We start from the raw sequence: 27,254 nt of genomic DNA, 5'->3' as shown, positions 1-27,254 counted from the left end.
AGAATCATAGGGTTGGAAGAGACCACAAGGGCCATCCAGTCCAACCCCCTGCCAAGCAGGAAATACCATCAAAGCATTCCTGACAGATGGCTGCAGGGCCGGCTCTATGGCCGGGGGGGGGGGGCCACACAGCCTCGCCTGCCCACCCGCTGCGCGCTGAGCCCGCCCACCCACCCGTCGCGCTGGAAAACAGGGCGGCGGGGGGCGGCGGAGGGATCCGTCGCACCACGGCACCAGGGCGCCAAAGGTGCTTAAGACGGCCAGGGATGGCTGTCAAGCCTCCGCTTAAAGACCTCCAAAGAAAGAGACTCCACCACACTCCTTGGCAGCAAATTTAGGTGGAATCTTTCTTGTAGCTTGAATCTATTGCTCCGTGTCCGCTTCTCTGGAGCAGCAGAAAACAACCTTTCACCCTCTTCTATATGACATCCTTTTATATATTTGAACTCTTGAGAGTCCCATGGACTGCAAGAAGATCAAAGCTATCCATTCTGAAGGAAATCAGCCCTGAGTGCTCACTGGAAGGACAGATCATGAAGCTGAGGCTCCAATACTTTGGCCACGTCATGAGAAGAGAAGACTCCCTGGAAAAGACCCTGATGTTGGGAAAGGTTGAGGGCACTAGGAGAAGGGGACGACAGAGGACGAGATGGTTGGACAGTGTTCTCGGAGCTACAAACATGAGTTTGACCAAACTGCGGGAGGCAGTGGAAGACAGGAGTGCCTGGCGTGCTATGGTCCATGGGGTCACGAAGAGTCGGACACGACTAAACGACTAAACAACAACAACAACAATCATATCACCCCTTAACCTTCTCTTCTCCAGGCTAAACATACCCAGCTCCCTAAGCTGTTCCTCATAAGGCATTGTTGAGGCATGGTCATAAGGCAGGGGTCCCCAAACTAAGGCCCGGGGGCTGGATTCAGCCCAATTGCCTTCTCAATCCAGCCCGTGGACGGTCCATGAATCAGCATGTTTTTATATGAGTAGAATGTGTTCTTTAATTTAAAATGCATCTCTGGGTTATTTGTGGGGCATAGGAATTCATTCATATTCCCCCCCCAAAAAAAAATATAGTCCGGCCCACCCACAAGGTCTGAGGGACAGTGGACCGGCCCCCTGCTGAAAAAGTTTGCTGACCCCTGTCATAAGGCATTGTATTCAATTATAATTAAGTCGTCTTCTTCTGGAACATACAGCAATCTACATTTATTCAGCAGATTTTTTAAAAATCCTCCCACCTCCAGCCAACAAACAGCAGTGGCTGGGCAAGGAGGAGGGAGGTGATCCTTGGGGCGAAGCTAATAAACGGTAGGAGGGAGGGAAGGAGAGAAGCTTCAAAAGCGCCAAGTTCCCAACAGGGGTTCCTTTTTACCGTACCTGTATTTATCTCCTTGCGCGCGACAGTGCTTCTCGCTCCCTCAGTCGTCTTCATCATGCAAGTCTCCTTCGAGCCTGCGGTGGCGGCAGGACCCCTGAGCTCTGGCAGGATTTGGGCGAGAGGAGTCTCCCTCCCACACCTCTCGCTCTCTGGCTCCCTGCACGCCAGAAGCAGGCTGCAGAACTCCAGCAAGAGGCGCCTTTCCCCCCTGCGCCTCTCGCTGGTTCGCTGGCGACGGGGACAATGATGGTACCATGGCTTACTTTCCGCTTCGTCTTATTTCTCGCAATTGTAAAAAAAAAACTTACTTTATGACTACGTATTAAAATAGTAGAAACCCGGTCCCTAGCTACTTTAAATGAATTCAGATCTCCAGGGTCTAGTACTCCAACAGTACTAAAGGGTCTTTCAGGTGTAATTTCAAAGTCTCTTGTCTCATTGAGAAATCTTGGTGATGGACCTGTGGACTGGAGCCAAGCAAATGCCCCAATCTTCAAGGGGGGGGGGCGAGGAGGACCCAGACAACTGCCAACCAGCCAGCTTAATGCGAATACCAGGAAAGGTCCTAGAAGTGATAATTGAAAAGTTGGTCTGTGAGCACTTAGAAAAGGATGATATGATTACTAAAAGACTTCATGGGTTTCTCAAAAGCAAGTTCATGCCAGAACGATCTTCCTCCTCCTTTTTTTTGATAGAGTTATAAGCTTGGTGGATCAGGGGAATGCTGTGGATATATCTTGATTTCAGTAAGGCTTTTGACCAAATCCCTCAGGATAGTCTTGAAGTGAAGCTATATGATGTTATTGTTAGATGGATTTGCAGCTGGTTGACTGACCAAACCCAAAGAGTGCTCTCCTCTCCATCCTGGGAAAAAGCGACAAGTGAGGTTCTACAGGGTTCTGTTTTGGGCCTGGTGTTGTTCAGCATCTTTATACATGCCTTGGATGAAGGAATAGAGGAGATGTTCATCCAATTTGCGGATGACTCCATACTTGGAGGGGGAGCTTAATACTTCAGAAGATAGAATAAGGTTTCCAGATGACCTTAACAGATTGGAGAACTAGGCCAAAACTTACACAATGAATTTCAGTAGAGACAAGGTTCTACACTTGAGCCAGGAATAATCAGATACAAAAATATAAGATGGAGAACACCTGGCTTGACTGTAGCACCTGTGAAAATGATCTATGGGTCTTGACAGACAAGCTTATCATGCTGCTTATGAGTCAAAAGTGTGATGCAGCAGCAAAGAAAGCTAATACAATTCTAGGCTTCATTGGTGGAACATTAGTGTCCAGATCAAAGGAAGTAATGATACCACTCTGTTCTGCCTTGATCAGACCACACCTGGAGGACCGTTCTGGACACCACAATTTAAGAAGGATATTGACAAGCTGGAACATGTGTAGAGGAGATTGACCAATGTGATAAGGGGTCTGGAAACTAAGCCTTATGAGGAAAAGTTGAGGGACTTTGGTATATTTAGCCTGAAGAAGCGAAAACTGAGAAGAAATACAATAGCCATCTGATATTTGAAGTTACCTGAAGGGCTGAGCAATGGATGATGGAGCAAGTTTGTTTTCTGCTGCTCCACAGGGTGGGACCCAAACCGATGGATTCAAATAGCAAGAAATGAGATTCTGACTAAATATTAGGAAGAACTTTCAAGTGGAAAGAGCTGTCCAACAGTGGAATGGACCACCCCAGAAGGTGGTGGACTTTCCTTCATTTGAGGTTCTTGAATAGAGGCTGAATGGTCATTTGTCAGGGATTATTTAGCTGTGATTCCTGCATTGTAGGGGGCTGGACCAGATGACTCTTGGGGGGGGTCTCTTCCAACTTTGCAATTCTGTAGGTAGGTTAGTGTGTGAGAGAGTGACTGGCCCATAGTCACCCAGTGAGTTTCATGCTTGGTTGGAGAGTTTACCATCGAAACACTCTAATCACACCACACTGGAACTCTAGAAGCTGTATTGCAGAATGTAAAGGTGATGTATAAATATCCTATCATGACATAAATAAATGAGGATGCAAAGGACTGGAGCTGTGGTTTTCTGCATGCAAAGCACATGTGCTGTAGCCCTTCCCATAAATACTGAACAACTGGCCTAGAGTCTGTAAGTAAATTAATGCGGGCGTTGAAGAAAATCTAAAATTAAGTGAAGCATATGTCAATATTAGAATTCAGCATTTCCTGGCTCCTGGCCCTGCACCTGAGCACTTGTACACAACTCTGCTGAAACAGTTGCCTTTTCCCTGCCTTTTAAAAGCATTTTCCAAGATGCTGCCCTATAAATATTTGTTGGACCTTGAGAAGTTACATAATTTGGACCACTGGCTCTTGCTAACTAAATAGTCTGAACCAGGAGTAGCCAGTGTGGTACCTCCAGATGTTGCTGAATTACAATTCCCATTATCCCCAACCATTGGCCATGCTGGCTGACGCCCAAGCATACAACCCTAGCACCAAAAGTTGACATTTGAGCTTCATAGCTGTTGTTAAACTCATAACAGTGAGGTTCTGCCTTTCTGGAGTTCTAGTTTAATGAGGCAGCAGTGTAAATCAAAGCTGCTGAGCACATTTGAATCCCTATCCAGGCAACAACAACAACAGCAGAAGCGACTGCTTTTGCCTAATGTCCTGTGACCTGTCTTTTGGCAGCTCCTTAGGACCTGCAAGAGGTATGACTGAATTGAATGAATGAATGAATTCTTCTGTGACTAAGCACAAAGTATTAAGTAAACCAGGTCTCATAGAAACAGCATCCTAATTTCTATTCCAAACAAGATCTTGGCACTAATTTTGTTTTGACAAATATGATTTGACATAAGAGTAGTGGGAGTCGAGGCCTTTCATTTTTGATCTGGATTTATATTGTTCTCATCTAAATTCTTGTCTTCTCTCTCTCTCGCCCCCTCCTCCTTTCTTTTCAGTTGTAAACTCCATTATTAAAGTTAGCAAGAAAAGCTATTTGCAAATTCAACTCTGTAGCGTTTAAGCGCCCTGTTATATGCAAGATTAAGTATGATAGCTTTTTAATGACTTGTGCTGTTCACTTTTGAACGTAGACAGAATGGATAAGTGTATACTTTGCTCGAAAGCTGCCCCCTCCTTCTCTCTTCTTGGTTGTGATTTTGTTTAGTGAGGAGCCACTGAAGGGAGCGTTGTTAGGCACCCATTCAGATCACCTGCAAAGAGGGTGGGAAGAGAAAAGCTTGTAGGTGAGGGACTGTAGCTTAGTGGCAGAGGCTTGCTTTGTGTGCATAAGTTCCCAGGTTCAATCTCCAGTATCCCCAGTTAAAAGGGCAGGTAGCAGGTGACAGGGAAGTCTTGTTGCCTTTGACCCTGGGAACCTGCTGCAAATCAGGGTAGAAAACACCTCCACTAGATGGGTAAACAGTTTGACCTGGAATAAGGCAGCCTACAATGTTCCCAAGTCTTCATTTGACACCTACTGCCTTTTTGATTGTGCATTCCTGAGCACCAGGAGCAAAGGGATGGCATACTGGATGGGAGGTATCTGAAAATTGTTGAGTAAGGGTGGAACAATCCTGAACTCATTTTGAAAGGACAAATGACTCACAGGTAGTTACAGCTGTTCACCTGGTGTGCAGGATGTGTGTCCGGGCTTGGTTAGCACTGGCCCTTGCTAGCGTGCCAGCCTCTGCACCCAGAACGCAGGCAGATCTCCAACTCTGTTGTGAGCTTTCCTCTTCCTCCTGTGCTTTCTTTGTCATGTTCAAATTATATTGTCTGTACCAATCAGTGCAAACGTGAATTGAAGGGTGGGATCTCGGAGCACCTCCCCTCCCCCCTCCCCGTGTCTGTGATTACTTAGTGCTTTTGTGGCTTGATTACATGACAGCCTTACTTAAACTTGTTAGTGTCCATGGCTGTGTGGGTTGACGTTTGCCTTCCAAAGTATTCCCCAAACAGGCAACTGAACACACATTGTACTTCCTAATGAGCCTTGGGTGATGTGTTCCTTGTCGCTGAACCATCACCACAATTGGCCCTAACGGATACCTTTCTAGGTCAATCTCAGGAGAGAGGCCTGGGCTCACAAGAAAGAAATGAGAAGTGAAAGCGGCTTATTAGCTGCTCCAGTCCAGGATTTGTTTCCTGCAGGGCAGTCAAGACAGGTATTTGAATGCAATCCAAGGCTTGTGAATTCCATGCCTAAAAATTCTATGTGTGGTTAAAACTCAGTGCGGGCTTTCCAGTTCATAATAAACTTGCTCAATTTTAATTCATTCATGTGACTAGCCTATGCAAGGTGTAGCAGAATTTAGAGTATTTTTTTGCAAGAGCCAGTGATATGGCAGGAAGAATTTCATTGGGGAAAGAGAAGCAGGATGTGTTAATGGTTAGAGAGTGTGATTAGACACTAAGGAAGGAGACATTTGGACATGTAACTTGGGACCATTTTATTTTTAGGAAACTTTTCAGGGTTATACTCTCTACCTGGCTATTAAGAATCAGTATCCAACGTTCTCTGTCTGCTAGTGCAATGATTTTTAAGCTAGCGGGTGGGAGAGATTTAATGTTGCATAACAGAGGAATCCAACACAACAGTTGCACTAACAGAAAGTCATTGCACAACAGATTTTGCAATCTGTTGTATAACAAAGTTCCAGCAACCTCCTTATGCATTTGCTTATCCAACAATTTTCCACTGACACAGAGCATTTTGCCAGTCACAAAGTGACTTTAATTTAGCACTACATTGGGCACAACCCAAAAAGCCCTTGGATCAGACCAAGCTGGGTCCAACTAGTATAGCATCTTGTTTCCCATAGTGGCCATCAGATGTTTCCCAAAAACCCAACCAAAGGGCTGTAGGCAATAGACCTTTCCCATTCTTGTTACTCAGCAGCTGGTACTCTGTGGCATGGATATTCCATTCCACCATCATGCCTCCAAACCGTTGATAGATCCAACCACCTCCATGACCTCTCACCTAGTGACCACATCTGCATCTCTATTAACAGAGAGAAGACACCTCCTTCAAGAGAACCAGCATCTCTGCTTCCTTCACGCAAAAGCACAATCAACTGAATTCCATAAGCTGATCATGCTTGTGTGCGAAGGAAGTGCCTCCATTTTGTTTGACCTGGATTAGTTGCCCATCAGTTTCATTGGGTGACATTTCTCCATTGGTCACATAATTCATTGTTAAAGTACTGGTTCTCTTGAAGGTCTGCCTGCGGTTGAATTGCCGTCCAGGCTCCATGTCGTTTTCAACACATGGACTTGGTTTCCTTCAAGCTAGCTCAGTCAGTAGAGCATGAGAATATCAATCTCAAGGTCATGGGTTCAAGACGAATGTTGGAGAGAATATTTCTGCGTTGCAGGGGTTGGACTAGATGACCCTTGTGGTCCCTTCCAGCTCTCCAAATTCTGTGGTTTGAAGTCTTCCTGTGCTTTTTGCTTTTGCTTTTTTTTGCCATTGTTCTGCCTCAAGAGCTGTCCATTCAGCACCTCTCACAGGCAACATGTTGAAGAAACCAGCGCCTGTAAAGTAGATGGAGCAGAGAGGAGTTATAAGGTTTATGGGTAGGTTAAAAACTGAACAAAGCTGCCTTGTTGCACTCAATCTATGTGCCTATTCTTCTTTGTGAACGAATGGAATAAATCAACACTGGCCTTAGAACTGCGTGGTACCAGTTCTCGGACATGAGGAGTGGGCAAAGATTGCTTCTGCTGTTATCTGAAATTGCTTCTATGGTGGGCAGTTCCTCTCGCGGCTGAAGAGAACAAATGGAAGCCTTGTGTCATTCTCAAGGCTTCCACAGTTTTGTGACTGTTTCTGCAGACTGAGTATTTTAACTTTCTCTCTCTTTCTGACGTTGCTGTATAAAGTTAGCTTGTCTTGCATGGCTTTTGCAAAAGCTTCTCTTGGATTTAGCTTCTTCTATAGGTGACAGTCTTTCACTTCCAAGATAACACCCTCTCCCAGGGTAAGGCAGGGTCATTCTCTGACTTCACCATGGGTAACAGATCGATGGAAAGCCCCCTCTGCCCTCAAACCAGCCCTTTCTTCTAGGTAGGCAGTAGGATTGTTCTAAAGTTCCAGTCAAACTTCTTTATTTTAATAGTTTTCTGCTTTTCCCATTTCTCTTTCTGTCCTGTCCACTTTCTCTGAAAATGCAACGAGGATGGCATGAGTTTTAGCCTGGTTTTGCGGGGGGGGGGGGGGGAGAAGAGAACAGGTATGATGTTGCTATAGTGCTCTCGGGGTGCATGATATGTTATAGTGCCGTCAGGGTGCATTATGTAATGCAGAGTAGAAGAGGACAGGCCCCTGCTACAAGGAATTTACAGTCTAAAATCTGATGCAGAGAAAACATGGTGGTAAAACAGGGATGCAATATGCAATTGGTTGGGTTACACGTGTTTCGGCTCAGTTACAGTAGGGCATGGGGATTAGGGGTTGTGCCAGGAGCTTCATAGAAAAGGTGGATTTTGAGGAGGGATTTTAAAGTAAGTAAAGAGGAGGCATTACACAGGTGTTTGGGGAGGCACTTCCACCTTTTCATTGATTTACCTTTTCATTGTTTCGCCAACATCACCGTGTTGTCTGTTTGTTGCTGCTATCATTCTGACACGCAGCATTTTGGAACAGGTGGCCTGGCCATATCGGTCCATAATGAATGATGCATTTTCCATCAGGATAAATTCTGCAATAGCCCCAATCCAACATTAATACCTAAAATTAATTCCTTGCTTTATAGGCCATAGGCAGTGATTCTGCTAGTCTCCTGGCCCAAGATTACCAACTCATGGAAGGGAAAGCAGCAAACTCCCAGTGATCATTTCCACACTTTAATCCCCCAAATGGGATTCCTGATGTTGCTTAAGGGTGTGTGTGTGTGTGTGTGTGTGTGTGTGGTCAACCCCCCCCCCCAAAGCCTTTAAGATCTGGGCTGGTGATCATAATCCTTACAAGTGATTCTGGGAAACTGGAATAAACTACTTCTAGGATGCCATTCTGGGTTGGCCCTAGACAGCATTCCTGCCATCTCAAAATTGCCTTCCTCCTTTACACCTCCCTGGTGTCTTCTCTGGTGTGCATCTGACCAAAGCTTTTAAAGGTTCTTTTCCTAGTTGCTTCACTGCTTCCACCTGACTGAATTTTACGCATTTGATCTTTTTCCGGGGCAGCCCTGTTCCACTAGGGAATCTCACCCTGCCAGCATGCTGAACAAAATGAAGCATTGTTCTAGCTCTCTGCTTGCATTTGTATGAAATTGCCATGATATCTTTGGTAATTCAACATCCTCCAGCTTCATGCAAGTTGAGGAATAGTTCAAAGTCTTTTTTTCTCAAGGCAAGATAGCTTGTTGCAGCCTCTAACCTTCTGCTTGCAACTAAATACAGCTCTTTCCAATGTTGAGGTACACACAGAATTGCTGGTCTTTTAACTTTTAATGGACTGTCTCTAGTTTGAATTATAAATAATGTTGTACAAGCTTTTCAACTTATGTACAAAAATATTCTAGCTTCATAAAGTCATTGAGGTCGAAACTGCTGGTTGTGACTACCCAGGAGGGAGTTTTTGGGGTTGCAGTAGTGTGTCCCCTCCTTAAGGCAACCTCTCTGCCCCCTGAGATGTTTAAAAAATGCTATCATTCATTTGGGGCAAGGGGCTTGAGAAGGTGGCAGCAGTCCAGTTTCAGACATGCTCGGAGGAAACTGATTACTTGGATCCATTCTAGTCTGGCGTCAATCCTGGCCATGGCACTAAAACTTCCTTGGTTGCCCAGGTGGATGACATTTTATGGGAGAAAGATAGGGGAAGTAGATCATCTGCCTTGCATGCAGAAGGTCCCAGATTCAATCCCCAGCACCTCCAGGTAGGACTGGGAAAGATGCCTTGCCCCAAACCCTGGAGTGCCACTGCTAGTCATTGTTGGCAGTACTGAGCTAGATGCACCAGTGGGCTGACTATATTATGGCAGCTTCCCACATCAGGTATAGCCATCTTCTGAGAGGCTAAGGATGGAGCTTCATATTGCACAGGGACCCTGAGGATCATCTAGTCCAACCCCCTGCAATGCAGGAATAGGCAGCTGGCTCATACGGGAATCGAACCTACAACCTTGGTGTTATCAGCACCACCCTCTAACCAGGCTCATCTTCCAGTGAATCAAATCATTGCTCCATCTAGCTTAGTATAGTCTACACTGACTGGCAGCAGCCTTTCAGGGTTTCGGACAAGGGATACTCCCAGCCCCACCTGGAGATGCTGGGGATTGAACTTGGGGTCTTTTGCATGCAAGGCAGATGATGCCATAGTACTGAGCTACAGCCATCCCCTGAATCTCCCAATCTCTTACTGCTCTCCCCTAAACTAAAATTTATGGAAACATAAATTTGTCCATCTAGCCCAGGATTGTCTGCTCTTTCTAGCAGCAGCTCTCAATGATCTGGGGGAAAGATGTCTTTCCATCACCTGCTGCTACATTGTCCTTGCAGCTGGAGCCATCGGGGACTGAGCCTGCGTGCAACGCATGTGCTGCACCACTGAGCTGTGGTCCTTCACTGGGGTCACTTGAGGGGAAAGAATGCCTGCTGATCCAGTGTGCCTGCAGTATAGATCAGCCTGTGAAAAACAGAGAGAGTAAGAGGAGAAAAGGGGACATCTCCATTATTTAAAACAGAGTTAAGATGTGAATTCCCTTGACTTAAGCAACTGGAAACTACTGGTTTAAGTGAAAGTAATGTGGATTGTTGGTTTTGAAACTGGGGCTGTAGATGAGGTTGAACTTTTGGATGCTTTGGGGTTTCAGCCCCTTTCAGATGTGAAAACAGGTAGTTCCTTGCGAGAGGGAGGGATTTTCTGGTTTCAAGTTCTAACTGTAGAAAGCAGTTGGAAACAGTGATTTTTCAGGAGAAGACATGGATGTAGTCAAATACTGATAGGCTTGGGTTTGAATTTCTTTTGTCTTTCCTGAATTATAGAGGCTTTATTCTGAATGCAGGCATATTTCTGGGAAGGTCTGTTTTCAGAACCACTGCTCTTCAAGTAGGCAGTCATAATACAAGGCTTGCAAGAGCTCATTCAGAGACGTCTGTCCGCTCTGGTCTAGTGACAGCGTAAAACAGCGAACCTTTGACTTCCATTCTCATTGTCTCTACATGTTCTCTCTCCTCAGTGCTGCTCAGATGAAAATAGATACTCCTAAGTGAGAGAGCAGCTCATCATAGATAGATAAAAAAATAAAAATGTCATGGGGAAGCCACTTCAGAGCGTGTCTGGTAGCCTCTGCATTAGGCTGAAAAGATGGATTTTTTTTAACATTAAAGGGCATAGTCCAAAGGGATGTTCTCTTGCATGAACCCTCTGAAACTAGGGGGAAGAGCTGGTCCCGTTCACTGCAATGGAGCTTCACACAAAAACACCCTGTTGGGTGGTGCCTGACATAATTTCATCTCTTCGACAAAAAATAGGCTGGTCTGTTAGACTGGAAGGCTCAAATGATGGCATGCTCTCCTACTAAATAGCCAGTGCAGTTCAGCACACAGGAAACTTACATGCAAGTGGGGCTAGAACTCTTCTCCCTGAGACACCTTTTTTTGTTTAGTTAATGGATAGATCCCCTCCCCTCCACAAAAAAACCCTTTTTTGCTTAGAGTTCAGTTGTGGGAACCAATCACCTGAAGTTGTACAGCCCAGACATGGGCTAACTATCTCCATGTGAAGCACATCCCTGAGAAAAAGAGAGACATTACACTGATCTGAACTTTCAGATAGCTATCTGTCCTTTGTTTTAGCTATGTGCTAAAAGAAATGCTTCCTTTTGTCTGTCCTGAATCTTCCCAACATTCGGCTTCCACAAGAGGTTAGTGACGGCAGCCAACTTGAATGGCTTTAGAAGAGGCGCAGACAAGAGGCTATGTTCTCCCACCACTGTCGGAGGCAGTATGCCCACGAAGACCAGTTCTAGTTGCAAGTGGGGAGAGTGCTGTTGCACTTAAGCTCCTGCTTGTGGGCTTTATTTTGGGGCATCTGGTTGACTGTGGTGAGAACAGAGTGTCAGACTAGATGGGCCTTTGGCGTGATCCAGCAGGACATATTGTGGGCCCATTGGCAAAAACCTGGATAGATGTTTATTTCTTATAAGAGAGATAAGGAACTTGAGACCAGATGTTCTTGCACTCCGGTTTGCCCCCCCCCAGCACAGTCAATCAGTGGTTGGAGATGGTGAGCAACATCTGGAGGACCACGGGTTCCCCACCCCTGTCTTAACAGCAAAGCTTTATTGGTTTGAACACTATTTCAGGAGAAATATTTTGCTTTGCTCACCCAGTAAAGTTTAGTGTATACACACACTCAAACACGCTTACTTGCTCCTGTCCCTTACAAGATATTTGCAGATCTAATCAAAGGTGCTGTAGAAGAAAGGAGCCGATTCTTAAGTCCCTTTGTAAGACAAATGCAAGCCTTCCACCTCTTGCTTCCTTGGACATCAAGCATTCTAGGAACAGGATGAAATAATAGCTTTGTGTCTTGTTACAAAAGGGCAATGCATCAGTGAAGCCCGTCCTCTGTTGTGTACACGCTGTAACAGAGAAGGCGAAACCATTCATGGTGCTGGATAAAAGAGCAGCACTTGTTATTAATCCCTCAGTGCATTTCATGTATTTAAAGACATTTATTTTACACAGCAGCCCCTTTGCCAAAACAAACTTCTTTTTTCTTCATTTCAATTAAGCATGGCTTTTATTATTCATCTCGCAGTTCCTGTTTAGTTGGGGAGGAGGAATCTAGTTCTCTCTTCTCTCTTTTATGAAAGGCTTTTGTGGATTATATCATCAAATTAAATCAAGCTCATTAATGTGCTACTTTTGCAATATCACAGTAATAGTCTGTGCCTCGGGCACTCTTTGGGGGTGTTTGTTTCTCTCCCCCCCCCCACGTATTTGCCCATCTTCTCGCCAGTGTCCCATGTTGCTCAGAGCTGGTACATTTCTTCCATTAATAGAAAACAGCATTAAAAAAGCACATAATCATTAATATTGCAAAATCATTAGAGCTGATAAAAAGAAAGGAAAGCACTGGCTCGGGCAATGTTATTTTTCATGGTCACTGCATTTTGTAAACATGTTACAGAATCAACTTTTTTTGAAACACGCTTGGAGATTGGGACAGGGTTGTTTTTGTAGGGAGGGTGACTTCTCTTCCCATGTGCTCTTTTTCAGATTTTGCTAGTTAGGTCATCGTCCTTTGGTACTGTTTTGCCACTAGCTGGCAGAAGCCCAGGCTTATCTTGCCAAGTTCTTTCTGCCCATGAACAGACCTGAGGTTGACAAATTGATAGTTCACGCAGACCAAGGATGAGGGGAACAGAGAATGAATCAGCCCCTCAACCTGGGTTTCAGCTGCCTTGCCTGATACCTCCTTTGTTACTCAGGTGGATGTGAAACCTGAGCTACAAATTAGGTGCTAATGCTTGTTCTCCAGACAACCTGGCTAGGTTGTATAATAATGGCAGTATACTACAAGATGAGAGAAAGTTAAGCACTGCATCTTTTTTAAAAACAATTCCATTGTTTGCCTTGTGGTGCACAGGCTCTGCACGCTTGAGGACCAAACTAGGTGAAAAGTTTATGAAGTGAAGCCTTGCACATAACCGCGTGGCTAGTGGGCACATGCATGTGGCTGCACAATTTGTCTCCTCCTGTGTGTGTCTTTCGGTTTGACTGCAGAGCTGTGTGTGTGGTAAAGTGCCACTGTTTTGTTTCCCCCCAACTGCTGGGCGGCCCACTGGATCCCTCAGGAAGCAAACATTTGGAGTTAAATTGAAGAGGGAAGATCCAATAGTAATCTTCAGCATTGTGAGGTAGAGGGTGAGCGCTGGGTCCTGTGCAACTGCGTACACAGCAGCCAGTGCAGGATTGGGACCAGGACTGGAGCTGTGGTACATGGGCAGGAGGGTTCCCATGGAAGCAGTTGCTTACAGGCAGCTTTCATAGACTTTTAGAGTTGGAAGAGACCCCAAGGTCATCCAGTCTACCCCCCACAATGCAGGAATCACAGCTAAAGAATCCGTGACAGAGGGCCATCCAAACACTGCTTAAAAACCTCCTTTGCACACTGTGCAGTTGCAGACACGTTAGTGTATGTGCCACAAGGAGTCACAAGCATTCCTAGGTCCCTCATGCACATACTTTTTACAAAGCAGTGAAAATGTGTGTGTTCTCTCTCTGACACACACTTAAACTTTGCAGGTGCACCTTAAAAACATAATGTGTGAAACAACCTCAAGCAAGCAGATCTTTTAAGATTATGCTTGTGATTTTGATAAATTGTTGTTGTTTTATAGTTCCATTTTCTGTGGATTGTTTTTATCATTAAGCAGTATATTAATCTGTTAAATAATAATGTAATATATTTATTAATTATAATCATAATTATTAATTATTATTATTATTATTATTATTTATTAATAATAAAATACATGATCAGATTCTCTTCTCTGCTACTGCAGTGGTGTCAAAGGTGCCCCTAGTTTTCAATGCATTGTTCATAACTGTGCAAGAAAAACATTCATTCTCTCTGTGTGTGTGTGTGTTTGTGTGTGTTTGCTGTCAGCAATCTGCTGACTAGTTAAAAATTGTCAAAAGTGTTAATCTAGTAATTGAATGAACCAGCAGGCCTTTAAAACAAAAAGTCATTAAAAATGAAGTTGGTCCAACTATATGAAAGCCTTGCAGGAAATGCCAGTTTTTCTTCAAAATGTGGTTTACCAATAATTATTTGCATTTATTTTAAAATATTTCCCAAACCTTATTTATGATGCTCTTACCTAAAAGTTCAGAGCAGCTAGATTTCCCCTTCAGGTGCTGACCTGGTCCACATCTTTGGTCTCATGAATAGATATTCTCTTCTATCATGCAGCAGGAGAATGATGACTGTGTTATTGAGACTGTAAGGCTGCTTCCCAGCCTTGGTACTGTGTCATATTATTATCTATCATTCTAACTCTCCCTTCACCCAAGAATCACAGGGCCATGTGCAGAATCAGAAACCATATAAAATATTATTATTATACATACGGTATGCACACAGGCTTAAAAACATCACATAATAATAATAAAAATACTATTTAGGTATTTTAAGAGGCCCAGGTGAAAGACATTGGTGTCTGTGTTTGAATGTGCCAGGTCCTGAGCAATGGGGAGATAGGGAGGCCTCAGGTACAGTTTGGCATATAGCAGGAGTTCCCAAAGTGTGGTCCCAAATTTCATTCAGGTGGTCCATGTGTGGATTTGTGGTTGAAGATGGGAAGCAGCACCTCCATCTCATTGAATATTCATATTGATTTTCAATGGTGTCTTATGCCTTCCTTTATTTCTTACATAGCATTTAATTTTATTTGCATGGAATTCAAATTGCAATACAACAAAATGCGATCTATAAGAAATAGAAGAAGCAATAAATACACAATAAGAATCATACAGCATCTGGCATAGCACATTACAGCTGCTGCTACAACAGGCAGAAAAACAACAACCATTAAGTGGTCTTCCAAGAGCCTCAGCAATCTTCAAGTGGTCTGTGAGGCCTCCCTTGTCCTACTTCCAACACTGCCCATGTTAATAACAATAACAATAACAATTTATTATTTATATCCCGCCCATCTGGCTGAATTTTCCCAGCCACTCTGGGTGGCATCCAACAGAACAGAACATTAAAATGTGAAAATCTATTAAACATTAAAAGCTTCCCTAAGCATGTGATGTGGGCCACTATCACTTGGCTTGTACAGAGGATGGAGCTGAGAAAAATGGCTTAGCCAAGCCTCCATGGTTAGTCCCATCAGGAGTTTACAGTAATAGAATCACAGAGTTGGAGGGGGTTTGTGTAAGCCAGCTACAACAACCTTCTGGCTGCCCAGCTTCTGCTCAATGACCTCGAGTGGGGGAGCCACCTAGCACTCTTACAGGTGCCACATGACACTCATTCTGCATTTGCAGCACTCGTATTTTGCAAATGCCTGTTTACATTAGGCAGGCACCTTCACTGGACTCTTTTCGGTGTGTGCCTAAAGCATTTTCTTTAGGCAAGCCTATCAAGTCATGTAGAATTGCTGGCATGTGTTCTAATCTGGTTTTTAGCTTTTTGTTGGGCCCCCCCCCAAATGTTTTACATAGTTGCTTTAAACTGTTTTTTACTCATGGTTTTATTGTTATATTATTTTAGTAAACCACTTTGAGGTCTTACTATAATCAAGAAATATATAAATATTTCATAAATAAATTTGTTCATTTATTTTTATTTCTAGAAAATACCACCCTCTCTTAATATATCAGGGTGGTTGGTGTGCATCAACATAAAGACTAGCTACAAGGGAAGGGAATTAAGCAATGCGTAGGGCTGTCATCATGGAAAAGTCTTCTAGCAAATTGCACTCAGGGATGACTGAGGATGTACATTATTTTTTGTGACTTGGAAACTGCAGTTTTATTAATGCAGCTTAAATTTGCTGAATCTCACCTAATAGCTTTAGAGCTGGGTAGCAACTCAGTTTGAAGGCTGCCTGCAACTGAAAACCTGCAATAAAAGCCATACTCAGCTCTCTGGCCCTCCTAATCTGGCATGGTGGGTGCTCAACAACACCTCTGTTGTTGCAGTCCAAGGCAGGCAGCAGAAACGGGGCGGTTGGGGAAATTCTGCTTGGTAGTGTGACAAGGTTGTGAAGCATAGCTGCCAAGATACCCCTTTTTTTAAGGGATTTTCCCTTATGCTGAATAGGCTTCCTCGCGAGAAAAGGGAAAACTTGGCAGCTATGTTGTGAAGCCCTGGTGGCTTATACAGTAGGGTGCTGCAGTTAGTTGTGCTTAGTCTGCATATGCACTGTTGCCCCCTGCTGGAGGACAGTGGCAGTAACCACTAGATCCCTGCTCAGGAGGGAATTTATACAGTACTCTGCTAGTTAATCCAGCAGCACTGTTCCTTTGACAAGGCCTGTTTTGGACCCCCAGAGTGTTTGTTTAGAAACCTGCTGTTGCCAGTTGCTGTCATCTCTTAGCATTCATAACAGTGCTAGAAAGCCATGAGTCACTTTCCACTGGAAATGTGCATTCATTGTCTGACAGAACAAAGGGTTCTCCGTTAAGAGAGCTATCTGATCTTGCATTCCATTTCTTGCAGCTAGACAATGGCTCCCTGCCCTTGGCAGGCAGCTGTGGAGAAAAGCTGTACTTTAACCAGAAAGAGCCTGGAGAGACTGCTTGGTCTCAGGGCTTGGTCCGAAGGGTACATGATACACAAGCCTTGCTGGAGCTATACGGTCAGTCAGGTTCTCATAACACTAGAACGGAGGGACATCCAATGAAGCGGAACATTGGAAGGCAAAAGGAAGTACTTCTTCACACAGCACATAAACTACTGAATTTGATCCCACAGGAGGTAGTGTTCGCCATCAACTTGGATGGCTTTCCGAAAGGATGAGACATTTCATGGAGGATAAGGCTATCAGTGGCAAGGAGCCTTAATGGTTATGCCTGATGATCGCCTTCCAAAGCAACTACTCTATTCCGAACTCAAAAATGGAAAGCGTGATGCTGGTGGTCAACAAAAGAGGTTTAAAGACTGTCTCAAGGCAAATCTTAAAAAATGTAGTATAAACACTGACAACTGGGAAACACTGGCCTGCGAGTGCTGCAGTTGGAGAACAGCCTTTACCAAAGGTGTCTTGGGCTTTGAAGACACTCAAACTCAGGACACAAGGGAGAAACGTGCTAAGAGGAAGGCACGCTTGGCAAATCCACACCGTGATCAACTCCCGCCCGGAAACCAATGTCTCCACTGTGGAAGGATGTGTGGATCCAGAATTGGCCTCCACACAGTAACTTACGGACTCATTGTTAAAACCTTGTTTATGGAAGACAATCTTACTTGGCTATGAGTGATCACCGAAGAAGGAGGAGGGGGGGGAGGAGGAGGAGGAGGAGGAGGAGGAGGAGGAGGAGGAGGAGGAAGAAGAAGAAGAAGAAGAAGAAGAAGAAGAAGAAGAAGAAGAAGAAGAAGAAGAAGAAGAAGAAGAAGAAGAAGAAGAAGAAGAAAGAAGTTGTTCAACTTCTACTGTGGGAGGCAGCATTCTTCTGAATACCCTGTGTTGCTTGGTGTATGGCAGGTGTATAATCTGGACTCTCCACTTCAAGCACTAAAATGTCTTGGGTCCTTCTTCGTATCTGAAGAAGTGTGCATGCACACGAAAGCTCATACCTATGACAAACTTGGTCTCTAAGGTGCTACTGGAAGGAATTTTTTTATTTTTTTGTTTCGAATACATCAGACCAACATGGCTACCTACCTGTAACTTGGGTGTCATTTGTTCAGGTTCCGATCTACCTCAGTTTGGGCTCTCTGTTATCTCTCACGGCATATATAAGCCTCACTCTTCATTCCTGGCATTTTTCTGCCTAGGCCACAACCAGAAACACAAAACAAAAACACTCTTTCTTTGTTGCTGTCATAGTGGTAATGCAACTTGTCTGTCACTTTAAGCATCCCTTCAGAGAACATTTTAGAGACACCCACCAGTGTGTTTTGTCTTTAATGGGGCTCTGCTTCTCTGGTAGGAATCCCATGCGTACCCAAGCAGCAGTTCTTCAGAACGATCTAGAAATGTGCTCTGACAAACTAGTTTCATGCAGACATCTGTTGCAGCTGATTTCCCCAGGAGCAAACGGTTTGCTTTTTATCAGGCTTTAACACATTTTGGCTTCGAATTCATAGCTGATGAGTGCCACGAGTTATCAGAAGAGTTGTGAACCAATTAAAGGATTTTTCTGTTTTAAGTCTCCTGACAGTATTGCTTTCACTGAGTCATTCATAGATTTTAAAAACTCAATACTATAGGATCTTAATATACCCCTTGGGATTTTCTGCCCTTAAACACCAGACAGTTCAGGGTCTCTCTCCTCGCCGCTCTGCATCCAGGCACCAGAAACTCAATGGAGGGAGGGATTGTTTTACTGATGTCTTTGCCCTCTTTTCTTCCTTCCTCAAATTGAGCCGCTGTGTACATGCTCCAGATCTTGTACCAGTCCATAATCTGGGAAGGCTGAATGGGAAAACATGCAGAAGTGGAACCTGCTCAACATGCTTCAGACCATATATTCAGTGGTGTAGCACAGGGGCGGTTGCCTCAGATGCAAAATATCAACTTCCAATGCTGCCTCAATACAGCTTCATGCTTCCATCTCTGGGCTTCGTTGAAAGGACTCTCCTCCCTTCCAGAGGGGAGGGATTGCGTGCAGGACCCGCCTCCCGTGTCTGCAGGGGGTGTGGTCGGCCCCCTGCACCAGGCCCTCCCCGCCGCCGCATCTTACCCCTCTGCCAGCCAATAGGGCTCACAGGGGGTGGAGTCCAGCTCCATTTAAATGGCCGCGGTGCTGGGAGATTTTTCTCGTTGCATTCCTGCCCTCATTGGATCACCCTCCCTCCCTTTAGGCCTGGCTTTTCTTTGACCTTGCTGTGGACTTCGGTTGGTCGCCTTGGTTGCCTAAGGGACCTGGTAGGAGCGTTTTATCCATTTGGCAAATGGGCACCAGCCTCTTGGTTTTTTTTCGCCTACCTCATAGCAATTCGTCACAACTTTTGGTATTAGCGGTTAGGCATTGGATTATTCAATGTGTGATGTATCGTGTGTTGTGTGTCGGAGGTCAGTTTAAGGCCATCACCTACCTCCTAGGGGTATCCCATGGGTATCCCATTAAGGGGATCCGGCTGTCGTGGATCCCGTTCGATGCCCTATTTGGGTTAGGGCCATGGCACAACCCCCGGTGACATCAGGGGAAGCTTCCAGTTGTATTTGCATCAACAAGCTCCTCCCACTGTTCGTTAACCTTTAAGTGTCTCCAATACCGGTCGGTATTGAAGCTGAGGCTCCAATACTTTGGCCACCTCATGAGAAGAGAATAATCCTTGGAAAAGACCTTGATGTTGGGAAAGATTGAGGGCACTAGGAGAAGGGGACGACAGAGGACGAGATGGTTGGACAGTGTTCTCGAAGCTACGAACATGAGTTTGACCAAACTGCAGGAGGCAGTGCAAGACAGGAGTGCCTGGCGTGCTATGGTCCATGGGGTCACGAAGAGTCGGTCACGACTAAACGACTAAACAACAACAACAACACCGGTCGGGTGGAGTGTTCCCATCATATGCCTAAGCCAATACTACTCGCATGCTATAACCAACAAAGTTGTGGCCTTTATTTACCCATTAACCTAAAACCACGTGGCCTTGTGTCTTATTTTATCCACGTGGGTGACGGGTCATCGATGCACAAACAACTTTTCCATGCAAACCAGGAAGTGACATCTCTACACCGTTAGGCAGTTGAATATGCATGCATACTTACTCCATCCACTTACCTCCTTCCACCCACCCCCTCTGTGTTGCCTCGGGCACTGGCAACCCATGTTATACCACTGTATACACTCCCTTCTTTTACATCTGAAGGAAGATCCTGTAAGAGCGTGATCCAGAATTCTGCTTTTCTGGAGAGGAAACAGACCTTTCTGTGGAGGACTGAGGATAGGTGAACCTCCCTCTTGTTCATATGAATTGACAGATTAGGAGTAGAGGCTTTATTAAAATTGTTAGAGAGACAAAAGGAAAAGAACAAATTGTTATGGTTTTTGCTTTAGGAGGCCTGACTTCATCGGTCATTCAGAATTCTCTCAGATTGTCAACAGGTAGATAGATATGGTTGGACTGATAGGCATTGTACACTTGGATCTTGTAAAAATCTTCTGACAAAATCCTTCCCCAAAGGCTATTAAGTACACATAGGTAAAGGTAAAGGGACCCCTGACCATTAGGTCCAGTTGTGACCAACTCTGGGGTTGCGGCACTCATCTCGCGTTATTGGCTGAGGGAGCCGCCGTACAGCTTCTGGGTCATGTGGCCAGCATGACAAAGCCGCTTCTGGCGAACCAGAGTTGCACACAGAATCGCCGTTTACTTTCCCGCCGGAGCAGTACCTATTTATCTACTTGCACTTTTGACATGCTTCCGAACTGCTAGGTTGGCAGGACCAGGGACTGAACAACGGGAGCTCACCCCATCACGGGGATTCGAACCGCCAACCTTCTGATCGGCAAGCCCTAGGCTCTGTGGTTTAACCCACAGCACCACCTGCGTCCCTATTAAGTACACATAGCAGTCACAAAATAAGAGGGCAGGGTGGTCAACAGGGCATCCTCCAGATGTTTCTGACCTACAACATCGCCCCTGCTGGCTGGGGCTGATGGGAACTGAAGTCCAACAACACATAAACCGCTTTGAGGTTTTATAGAATCAAGCGATATATACATTTTATAAAATAATAACAACATCTGGAGGGAGCCACATTGGCTATCCCTGCTTTGATGAAATGGTAACTGGTTAAGGGGGAGGAAGCAAATGGGTATGTGAGTGTAGGGATCATGCTAAATGATTTGGGATGATGAAATCCAAGGCAGACCTTGAAGAACTCCAAATGAGTCTGAACTGCTGGTGACTAACCAGGAAAGAGTTAGCGGGGTTGCACTGGATAACTTGATGAGGAGGTAATCTCAGTGTGTGGCATCTGTGAAAAAGGCAGAGATTCCATGTGATGCTCATTAAACTGGAGATTAAGGGGTGCAAATAAGAGGTGCTAATTGCCTTTGCTTTGCTGTGAAAGCCTGTTCTCTGTTTTTGAGAACTCTTGGTCTATGCTCCATTTCCGTTCTTTAGTAAGCCAGCTGATGGACTTGATCATGCTGCTTGCACTGATTAATTGGCATAAAACCAGGCTGAACACACTGTTTCAACATGGGTTATAAAAGCTGTGTTTTTAAGGATGGGTTGAAAACTGGGGTTCTTGTTGAAATTTCAATGACAAAGTGGTAAGTCCTCCAGCTCCCTTCACCAGAACTTTCCCTGTCTGGAAAGCCTTCAGCAATAACCCCTTGACACTCAGCACCAGCTGAATTTTTAGCTGCAAATGTAGCTATGGAGCTGTGGCACAAAGGCAGGTTTTTTTTAACTGGTAGCACCAGTGTTTTGGAATGCTTTCTGTGCTGAAATATGAGAGGCCCCATCAGTATTGACATCCAACTGGCTCTTGAAAACACAGTTATTTAGACAAGCATTTCCCTCATCTCCTCACCTGAACCTCCTGATGCAATTGCTGTTTTGACTGGTTTCATTGTTATGTTACTTTAATGGGCTTGTTTTATTCTATATTTTAAGCATGTATCTAATGATTTGATGAAATTGTTCAGTTGTATATTTTAATTCTGAGTGGATGTATTTTTATTGGTTTTATACTTGGAAACCACTTAGAAGCCAATTTGGCAAGTAAGCTCGCTCTCTCTCTCTCTCTCTCTCTCTCTCTCTCTCTGTGTGTGTGTGTGTGTGTGTGTGTGTGTGTGTGTTGTAACTTCCATTTACACCTCAGCCATTTCTCTGTTGCCTAGCTTCTCAATCACATCTCAATCACAATTTCAGGCATAAACTCCTTGGGGAAGGAATTTGCCCCCTTTAAAAGTACCATATTATTTCATTTATGAATTGCTTCCTATCTTGAAGCAATTTCACAATACAATAAATGTGCATATAAAAGCATATATAGAAACAATTAAGAACCATTCTGTATATAAAAGGAGTTAAAACAATTACATAGCTAAAAACAACAGCAGCACAGATGCCTGCCAGGATCTTGTATAAATTCTGAATGATAACATTTAACCATTAGCGTTTCTGGGGTTGTGTTTTTTGTTTTTTACAACCATCCATGAACAAACACATGGGAAGTAGACTAAAGATCCATTTCAAACTGTTCTGTTTTCTGCTGATGCAGGAGGTCTCCGGGGAGCAACTGTGGTGGATGCCTTAGATACTCTGTATATCATGGAGCTGCAGGAAGAATTCCAAGAAGCCAAAGATTGGGTGGAAGAGAACTTTGACTTGAATGTGGTGAGTCAGTCTTCGAATATGTTTCTCTGAGCTGCAGAAGCCGCCTGGCATGTTTAGGACCCTGGAGTTCTGATCTTGGGCTCCTCACAAACAAAGGCACGCAGACCCAGCAGAAGTAAGCTGAGAATTGGGAATTGGTGCAGTTCTGTCAAGTACCAAGAAAGGACTTATCCACACTTAACCTTTGCTGTGCACTTTTCTAGGCAGAGGTCCAGAGGCTTTCCAGGTCCGTGTCCAATCTGTATGTCTATTTGTTTGTTTGTTTGTTTGTTTGTTTGTTTTGTCCTGGTGGTCTCCCTGGGAAAATAGACATGTTACCACTGATTCAGTGGTAACATGTCTATTTTCCCAGGGAAAGCGCCAGGACAAACAAACAAGCAAAATAATGGAGCAATCCATTGAAAACCTGATTGCCATTTACTCCAGTTCAGTGGTAAATTGTGGGTTTACCCAGTGAAAGCTCTGGTACAAAAACAATAAAAAAACTGGGACACAGACCTGGAATTCCGAGACCTATGCCTAGAAACACAGCACAAAAGGAAGTGTGAATGAGCCCAAAGTGTCCTTGATGCTTTTTGTTCTTAAGGAATTTCCCTTGATCACTGGATAAGAGCACCAGAGAAGATAAAATCCCTTGTTGTTGTTTAGTTGTTTAGTCGTGTGCGACTCTTCGTGACCCCATGGACCAGAGCACGCCAGGCACTCCTGTCTTCCACTGCCTCCCACAGTTTGGTCAAACTCATGTTGGTGGCTTCAAGAACACAGTCCAACCATCTCATCCTCTGTCGTCCCCTTCTCCTTGTGCCCTCCATCTTTCCCAACATCAGGGTCTTTTCCAGGGAGTCTTCTCTTCTCATGAGGTGGCCAAAGTATTGGAGCCTCAGCTTCATGATCTGTCCTTCCAGTGAGCACTCAGGGCTGATTTCCTTCAGAATTGATAGGTTTGATCTTCTTGCAGTCCCCTTAAGTGTCATTTCTTTCTACTGTATCTCCAACTCCTCCTCCTCCTTGTCCACTCGGCAAGGTTGGTCGTTTCAGAAGTCAAACATGGCTGCAGGCATTTGAAGCTCAAGTGTTAACAGCCTAGCACTTTCAATTTGTAATAAAAAGTTGTGTTAAATCTAACACCACATTTATATTGGAGGTGCAGAATGGGCCAACTTTTTGGTGGAGGGATTTGAACCCAAACCTCCCAGACCTGAACTGAATCACTGGGTCATAGGGGCTCTCTTATGAACATTTAAGTCTGATATCGGTATTTGGCCATCATAAATGGCTTTCTGAATCTTCTGCTTCAGTTAATCACCATTTGAAAACGAAGCTAAACATAACTTAGCATGAGCCAGTGCAGCCTTCTGTGTAATAAGCCTTGAGGCTAAATACTGGAAGAGAATCGCCACTGTTCTTCAGACCAATGAGAGAAGCTGACCTAGAAGCTGGAGTAGGGATCAGGATCTTCTCTGGCCTATTTCTGTTAAGAGACAGAGGAACATACGAAACCGGGGAACCTCAGGCCTAGGGCCAAATGCAGCCCACCCACCCCCCAACCTCTTTGGCCCTCAGGTCTGCACCCTCCAGGCCACGCCTCCTCTTCCAGGCCACACTCCTCGCTGGATATACTTTGCACCCTCTTTTATTGTTTTTGCCTGGCTGGAATGTGTTCTTGAACTCTTATAATGCCTCTTACTTGCCTTGCAGAAGGGTAGAGAGGGCTGTGTGTGTGTGTGTAGAAACTCGTCTACTGTGTAGAGATGGCATTTTTGTTCGTTGCTCCGCCCACTTTTGTCTTTGGCCCCTCCCACCGTTGGTAAATCGTCACTAGAAGGGAATGTGGTCCTTGGCCTGAAAAGGATTCCCCACCTAAAACAACATTGCTGACACTGACTGGCCATTACTCTTCAGGGAAGGGAACTTAGCACCCCTAGCTGGAGAGTTTGCACAGATTGAATCTGGGACCTTCTGCATGCAAAGCAGATGCTCAGGCACTGAGATACAGCTTCTTTGCCAGTCCCTGTGCCACTCTCACCTAAGGTTAGAGATTGGTCATGATATGCACAGGCTGGCATGCATGCCTTGGGTCCCTGGTTCAAGAACTACTGAGGTTGCAGATCCTGTGTTTACCAAGATGGTGTTCAGATTCTAATTTTAGAGCTATGCTGCAGTTGTTGCAGCAGTTGTTGCAGCGTAACTAGCATTTTCTTTGAAGCAAGAGCAGCTAGTTCAGCTGCCTCACCTTCCAAGAAAAGCGTCATTTTGAAAGAGTTGACCAGCATGGACTTGCAAATGGACAGTCGCATCTGATAAATTCTGGTTGAATGGTTTGTGTTTGGCATCAGATCGATAGGCCAAGAGATGGAATAGACAGGGATAATTGATCTGTGTTTTCACAAAAGCTCTTCCTCCCACCCCATCCACCCTCACAGATCAATCTGCAAATTCAAGAATGAACCTTGTAAATAGCTGGATCGCAGGATTTAAATGTGGATGAGACCGGATCTGCATTAAAAACTGTGTGTGTGTGTGTGTGTGTGTGTGTGTGTGTACGCATGTGCATGCGCACACACACATATTTGATACTGTCAGCAGTCAAGAATCAACCAACATGAAGGTGATGCACTTGGAAAATAAAATATACAGTGCATTGTTCCCAAAGGCTGGTAACTCGGTTTGTTTTTGAGCAGAGATGAATTAACCATTTCCTAAAAGGATTGGACTTAAAATGTGGAAGTCCTGGGTTCAAAACTGGTCCAGTCAGAACTGGATGGTCCTGGGCAAGTGTATTATCCTTAAATAAAAATGCCACACCTCATGACTGTCTGTCCCTTCACTGGATGGTGTGTGGCGGGCTATGCTTCAGGGCACCCCAGCCACTGTTTCCTCTCACCAGCTCATTGCCCATGTGTGTTCATCTGATGCTCCCACCTGGTTACACACAGCCAGGCACTGGTAGCCTAAATGGGGGGAAAAAGACAATCATGGAAATGTTTTTGTGCTGATTAGGCACTGGTAGCCTAGCATGGGGCAGGTGTGCTTGACCCATCTAACAGCTGGATTCAGCCACCATGCCCTGCCTGCACATTTGAGACCCAGTTTTACTAATGTGTATACTTAGCTATGAAATGTCAGGCCTGAAAATGTTCAGAACTTGAAATATGCCACAGTGGTTGTATATGCACCATACATAGCTTCCCTCAAATAACCCTGGGAATTGTAGTTTGTTAAGGGTTCTGCGAATTGTAGCTCCGGGGTTAAACTACAGATCCCACCAGTCTTTGTCAGGTGATGGGGGGGCATGTGCTTTAAATGTACAGAGCCCTGGACTCAGATCCCTGTTGCATTGTAAAACTCACTGGGTGACCCAGTTGCACTCTCCTCATATAACCTTCCTCTTGGGTTGTTGAGAAGGCAATAAGAGGAAAACCATGTGTGCCACTGAGAGTTCCTTGTGGGGAGTAAAATGTGTGTGTGAAAGAGAGGGAGGGAGGGAGAGTTGTTCCCTGTATATGATGTGAGGAGAGAGACCTGCAACCCTTTCTCGAAGGCTGGTGTATGCTGCTTTCTTGCACTTCTTTTCCATTTCCCCTTTTCTAATGGTGCTTTTTACTTATCCCTGAAGTAGACGTTCTACCTGGAAGCTGTGTATGTGTGCGTGTGTGTGTTGCAAGAAGCTGATATTTATTCAGAAAGCAAAACTGAATTTTCATGCAGGATCAGGCTTTAGGAGCAAACCTCTGAAAGGAACAATTTGACTGCAATTGCTTTGACATTTCACTGATCCAAAGCTAGATTATTATAGATCACAACTAGCTGCAGGTAAAGGGTTATCTGAAAGACTCCCATTTACAAATCAGCGGATGCCCAAGAAAGAAAGAAATCTACGCAGGCCTGCCTTCTACATCATACTGTTCCAAATGTCTTTGCTTAGAAATACCCCATTGTCTCCTGCCTATCCATAATGTACCCCTCCATTATTTGAACGAAATGGATATGTGAGTTCTTCAAACGAGACACAAAGCAGGGGGAACAGGAAGCATTCAGCAATCGTGTTTCCTGCCTTCTGATGCCAACACCCTTCTTGTAAAGTTCAAACTCTCAGTTGCTGGCACTGCTGGCCGCAGTCCCCCAACTATGAATTTACACAAGTTAGTAAAGTCATGTAAAGCTCTTTCACTTTTTATGGTTTAATGTTTTTTTAAAAGCATATTTACAAACAAACAAACAATTAGGTACACACACTTAACCCCAAAAACCAAAGAGAGAAAAGGGAAAGGGTAAGAGAGAGAAAAGGATGAAGTACCACACCCATTTGTCTCCCCTCCAAGTCAAGCTCTTTCACTTTTTAAAATGGCTGCATTCGATGTAGGGAACCTTTGATCCCTGGAGGTTGCTGAACAACAGCTCCCATCACCCCTGGCCATTGGCCCATCAGCAACATCTGGAGGGCACCATTTTGGAAGCCCCACCCTTTCCTTTGCATGTGGGAAGGCCTTGTCCACTGAGTAAAGTTCACCGCAGGGGTAGTAAGCAGGTAACTCTAGGGTTAGTATACAGGTAGTTCACAACTTACAGATCTTTAACATGCACACATTCAGCTATACACACTTGGCCAAAAAATTTAAAATTTAAAAGGGAGTGGGCGTCTGTGGAAAAAAGACTTTGGCAATCCCCAGAATGTAACCCCCCTGTAAATTGAGAGTCACCTGTACTTTCCTCATGTGACTTCATCATTTTAAATCTTTTTAAGAACCCCTCAGGGATAGCCAACGTGGTGCCCTCCAGAGATTGATGAACTCTCATCAGTCCCAGCAAGCATGGCTAGTGGCCTGGGTTGATGGGAGTTTTAGTTCAGCAGCACCTGGAGGGACAAAGGTTCCCCACCAGTGTGGTACATGATATGTGGCAGTTCACA

The 27,254-nt window shown here is 44.7% G+C and overlaps 1 protein-coding gene and 1 long non-coding RNA gene across 3 annotated transcripts in view; one reads left to right on the top strand and one right to left on the bottom strand.

The window, feature by feature from the left end:
- MAN1C1 (mannosidase alpha class 1C member 1) overlaps positions 1–27,254 on the top strand; it is a 139,550-nt gene that overhangs the window by 80,294 nt on the left and 32,002 nt on the right. For both annotated transcript variants that reach the window (XM_035118282.2, XM_060275795.1), the window contains exon 3: positions 22,230–22,345. In XM_035118282.2, the coding sequence (XP_034974173.2) occupies positions 22,230–22,345 (116 nt within the window). The remainder of the gene's footprint in view (positions 1–22,229; positions 22,346–27,254) is intronic.
- On the bottom strand, positions 11,936–17,775 carry LOC118086556 (uncharacterized). The gene is made up of 3 exons (XR_004692756.1): positions 17,709–17,775; positions 14,196–14,276; positions 11,936–11,948 (listed from the first exon to the last, which is right to left on the bottom strand). It is a non-coding gene; the product is annotated as an uncharacterized LOC118086556 (long non-coding RNA).

Source organism: Zootoca vivipara, chromosome 6 (assembly GCF_963506605.1).
Source record: "Zootoca vivipara chromosome 6, rZooViv1.1, whole genome shotgun sequence".
Classification (NCBI taxonomy): domain Eukaryota; kingdom Metazoa; phylum Chordata; class Lepidosauria; order Squamata; family Lacertidae; genus Zootoca; species Zootoca vivipara.
The sequence above is the reverse complement of the archived record's forward strand: the minus strand, read 5'-3'. Positions and strand labels throughout refer to the sequence as shown.